The sequence below is a fragment of the Ailuropoda melanoleuca genome, chromosome X, assembly GCF_002007445.2.
Source record: "Ailuropoda melanoleuca isolate Jingjing chromosome X, ASM200744v2, whole genome shotgun sequence".
Classification (NCBI taxonomy): Eukaryota; Metazoa; Chordata; class Mammalia; order Carnivora; family Ursidae; genus Ailuropoda; species Ailuropoda melanoleuca.
Genome location: NC_048238.1, coordinates 84936445 through 84941378, shown reverse-complemented (window position 1 = coordinate 84941378; position 4934 = coordinate 84936445). Strand labels below are relative to the sequence as shown.

At 50.9% G+C, this 4934-nt stretch overlaps 1 protein-coding gene across 1 annotated transcript; it reads left to right on the top strand.

Moving 5' to 3' along the window:
- The first annotated feature begins 1638 nt into the window (after positions 1-1638).
- On the top strand, positions 1639-4316 carry LOC117797386 (cancer/testis antigen 47A-like). The gene is made up of 3 exons (XM_034649047.1): positions 1639-2437; positions 2777-2912; positions 3954-4316. Exons 1-2 carry the CDS (start codon positions 1639-1641, stop codon positions 2869-2871), a joined length of 894 nt encoding a protein of 297 aa, XP_034504938.1. The 3' UTR covers positions 2872-2912; positions 3954-4316.
- Positions 4317-4934: the final 618 nt, after the last annotated feature.

Below are 4934 nucleotides of genomic sequence, written 5' to 3'. Positions count from 1 at the left end.
CGAGATCTCTGTTCTCACACAAATTTGCAGTGTATATGTATCCAAGGCTCAGACCAAAGTCCCAGCAGCTTTTTTCAGACCACTGTGCAAGCACAAAGGAAATTTTCATATTTCAAACCCACTTAACTGTACGTTTCAGGAGCTTCCACATAAACTTCGAATGGAAGTGATTAATCTGTAGCATATTGACTTGCTAAAGGCAAATATCAAAGAAGACTCTTATAGAATTCTGCAAATGTCTCCCAAGAGATGAATAGGCTCAATGAAAATCATATGTTTGTGAATTGATATCAGTATTTAGAAGTACTGACCTAATGGATTGATATCAATATTTGCCAATATCTCTGCGAAAAGACATTTGCAAAGATGAACCATGGAAAACATCATTAGAGATCAACAGATGAACATATGCAATCAATTTTGATGACAGAGAACACTGTGAACCCCAATTAAAATGTTATTCTCCCCCAAAGAATTCCATTCTTCTCATTAATAGGCCTATATTATTAAAAAAAACTGTATGCAATTATTATATTTTTAGTTTCAACAATCAAATATTTGTGGAAATTTGTTTTCTCTCTCTTTATATAAGTACCTACTGAAGGGTCTCTACCTCTGAGCTTCCCCAAACCCAAATGTTCACTTTCTGTCCCCAACCTAGGTGGTCGATGTATTGGACTACTATACTTTTTCAGACACCGGTAAAATTAAAGGGACAGGAGTTGTGTGGACCTGAGAGTCATGGAGGACCCTAAGGCCTAGAAGAACAGGGAGGTAACCATGAGCAACCCTAGAACCTAAGGGGCTTGGTCCCTCATTGGAGGCTGAGCATGTCAATCCTTGCTTCTGGACAAATGAGCCTGGAGGTCAAGCAGAGGGGCCGTGGCCCATTGTTGACGCTTCTGGCCCCGCCCTCCGTCACTGACCTAGGGGGACGTTTTCAGCCCCTGTTCACCGTCACCTGAGGGGGGGCCTGGGTGGGCCGCTTGTGACACCCACCCCCTTCCCTGCCCTTCGCGGGCCTCCTTAGGCACAGCCAAAGACTGTCGTCCCCTCCGTGGTCGGCTCCTCGCACCCCCCCACCCCGTCTACCTCACGTCGGGTCCCGTTGCCCACGGCCTCGCGTCAGCAGCAGCCCCCTCGGTGACCACCATCTTTGCCGTTGGCGTCGTCCTGTCGTCGCCCCAGTGAGGTACTTCTTGCTGCCATGTCTGCCTCCGGGGATCCAGGCCAGGCCCCAGGTGGCCAGGAGAGCCCCGTGAGCGCGGCGGGGGCGTGGGCCCCAGAGGCCGGAGATGGCCACGGGGTGGCCCTCGAGTCCAGGCTCCCCCGGATTGAGGTGGTCGGAGTGGTGGAGCCCGTGGGAGGCCTCTGGGAAGGGTTGGTCGAGTCCGGGCCCCCCGGAATGGATGTGGACCTCGAGTCCGAGCCCCCCCAGATGGAGATGGCCCTCGAGTCCGGGCCCCCCCTGATTGGAGGTGGCCTTCGAGTCCGGGATCCCCCGCATTGAGGTGGCCGAAGTGGCGGGGCCCGTGGGAGNTGCCCACGGCCTCGCGTCAGCGGCAGCCCCCTCGGTGGCCACCATCTTTGCCGTTGGCGTCGTCCTGTCGTCGCCCCAGTGAGGTACTTCTTGCTGCCATGTCTGCCTCCGGGGATCCAGGCCAGGCCCCAGGTGGCCAGGAGAGCCCCGTGAGCGCGGCGGGGGCGTGGGCCCCAGAGGCCGGAGATGGCCACGGGGTGGCCCTCGAGTCCAGGCTCCCCCGGATTGAGGTGGTCGGAGTGGTGGAGCCCGTGGGAGGCCTCTGGGAAGGGTTGGTCGAGTCCGGGCCCCCCGGAATGGATGTGGACCTCGAGTCCGAGCCCCCCCAGATGGAGATGGCCCTCGAGTCCGGGCCCCCCCTGATGGAGGTGGCCTTCGAGTCCGGGATCCCCCGCATTGAGGTGGCCGAAGTGGCGGGGCCCGTGGGAGCCCTTGGGGAGGCCGCGGTGGGTCTGGGTTTGGCCCGCGGCCCCGAGGGCTGGAGCGCCGAGGCCGAGGCGGAGGACGACGACTCGGAGTTCTGGCCGGCGGAGGAGGGCGGCGAGGAGCAGCTGGAGGAGGGCCCGGACATCATAGTGGACGCCCACCAGTTCCCCATGGTGGGCTTCCTCTTCATGTTCCTGGAGTTGGTACGCTCGCTGCTACACCGCCTCCGCTGCAACGACCACGTCCTTGTGGGGCCCGGCCGCGGCGGCGGTCGCGCCCGCGTGATGGTCCGGCCCGGGGTCCCACCGCCTGACGCCCCTGGCTGGCACCCTGCGCCCCCCGCAGCCCCGCCGGCGCGGGGAGCACCTGCCGCGGCCCCCGAGTCTGAGGGCTCATCGGACGAGGAGGCCGCCTGGGAGACCGCAGAGGAGCCGGACGAGGAGCCTGAGGACGGGCCGGTGACGCCCAAAGGTGAGGAGGGACCGGCCTGCCCGAGGGGCGGGGGCTGCGGGCGGCCCGGGACGCGGAAGCCGGGGTCGGGGTTCCCCCAAACCCAAGGCCGAGGGCCCGAGAGGGAGCCCCATTTCCTAGGGTTCTACGGCTTTGAGAAGGAAGCCTGCGGCCCTCGGGCAGCCTGGGCTAAGACGGCTGCATCAACCAGTAGGAAGCTTCCCACCATTTCTTTTCTGAGTTACTTCTATCCTCCTGCTTCTCTTGCGGATAGAGTACGAGATGTCACTATTCATTATGCATCGGGATGGTTTTTCCTGTGAATGTCTGCTCCAAAGTCTGTATTATTCTTTACCAAAGGAAAAACTAAATATCAGTGTGAGAAGTCTGACAAAGAGGCAGAAAAGGAGGAAGAAAAAAATAAGTTCAACAAAGAGCAAGAAGGACCCAACTAAAAGGGGTCTGCGCCAACAGAGAAGAGGCCCGGAAAATCCAGGTATCCGTATAGCTTTGCACATCACCCCACCGTTCCTGGCATTTACCTGTTACTGACAGTCTTTTATTCCCCTCCAATTCTCCCAGTAAATTAAGAAGTTTAAAATTAGTTTAAAAATTCAGTTTTACCTGCTTAGAACGTTAGTAGAATACTCATGTACCTAGTAATAGAAAATACAGTATATTCTGAAATGTATTCCATGGTTGCTCATTCGTTCTTGTGAGGTCTTTTGTCCTCTACCTGGAAGACTAATAAGCGGGAAATGTGTCAGTAACTGAGACCAATATTTGTTTAGAGAACAGTTACCAGAAGCAGCAGCGAAAGTGGCTGGGCTGTGCACTAGTTCATTCATTACTTGGTCATGGACATGTACCCCCTTGTACTAACCAGGAGAGACAATGCCTTTGCAAAGGTGATTACATACAAATAGCAAAAGGTCAAGAATTTCAAGTAGGACCACACCTAATGTTTAATACCTAAATATTCAGGTGTACATTTTTGTATTTTATGTGACGGTCCAAAGAAACTTAGAGTATGGTTATCACTTATCACTGAATTGGTAATTAAGTCTTGAGGTATATCTTGTCTTTGAATATATTGAAATGATTAACTTTTTTTTTTTTTTTTGCATTTCACAGCTGTGTATTTCATAATCGCAGGCTCATTCTCATATGGTAGATAGGAAAACCGAGGGTCTGGGAGAGTAAGGGAGTATCGTTTGTGGAATGAGCAGAGGCTTTTAAGGTGAAGAGATTTCCGTAAATTCCAGAATGGTCTCTCAAGGCAGGGCGGGGAAGCACTGATGGCGTTAGGCAAGAGGGAGACAAGGTTGTATGATCACAGAATGGAAGCCATGGATTGCACGAGCACCCTATACACAAGGGCACAGGTCACGAGAGGAGCGTGTGTCGTCCTCTGCTGCTGAGATCAGCACACAAATGCAGTGCATGGACACAGGGCTATTTTCAGAGGTTTAGAAAGTCACTGGTGCTGGTTAATGCTGCATAATAACAGTTCATTTTCTCTCATTTCATCCTGCAGTTGGCACAAAAGAAAGAAGATGAAGAAAGAAGAGAGAATCTGTTGTTCATAGTTTTTAGGTTTTTCAGTTTTTAGAAGCCCACGGGAATTTCAATAACACTGATGTCATTCCAAACTGCATCACCCAAAAAGTGATATCCAATGAAATATGACTCCTCTCTTACATTTGATAGATATATTTGACAGATATTTGTTCTAGTTAAAAATAAGTTTGTTTTAAATTAATACACTGGGATGTAGGCAGATTTTACTTAAAGTATCTTGACTCAAATCCTTTTCCTCTTTGTTTTGGCCCACTGTACCTTCATTGAAAGGTATCACTTTCCGTCATTTGGTGAGCCTGTTTCAAATTTTTCTATTACAGCCCCAAATAAGATAACATGTCGAGTTTAAAACAATTTTTGTGAGAAGAGAGATCTGTAGGTCAAGTCTTTAGAGCTACACTGCCCACTCCATTAGTAACTGGCCATACGGGGCTACTGAAATGTGGCTAGTCTCATTTGATACGTGCTGTTAAGTATAGAAATGTTACACGAACTCACTGAGAATTTCATATGGATTACATGGTTAAATGATAATATGTGGAGTTAAAATATACTATTAAAATTAATTTTGTCTATTTCTTTTTACTTTTTTAAAAAGATTTTATTTATTTATTTGAGGGGGGGCGAGGAACAGAGGGAGAGGGACAATCGGGGTTTGGTCCCATAACCCTGAGATCATGACCTGAGCCGAAATCAAGAGTCAGATGCTTAACTGTCTGAGCCACCCAGGCACCCCTCTTTTTACTTTTTGATGTGGCTACTAGAAAACTTAGTACACGTGGCTTGCGTTACATGTCTGTTAGACAGTGCTGCTCTAGAGTATGGTTTGGTTTTGTTTTAAGATTTTATTTATTTATTTGAGAGTGAAAGCCCAAGCAGGGGGAGGGCCAGAGGGAGAAGCAGGCTCCCCGCTGAGCAGGGAGCCCAGTCGGGGCTC

Coding starts and splice junctions, on each gene's coding strand:
- LOC117797386 (XM_034649047.1), top strand. CDS start 1,639: ATGTCTGCCTCCGGGGATCCAGGCCAGGCCCCAGGTGGCCAGGAGAGC. Junction 2,438..2,776: donor CGGGCCGGTGACGCCCAAAG/GTGAGGAGGGAC, acceptor TCTTTACCAAAG/GAAAAACTAAATATCAGTGT.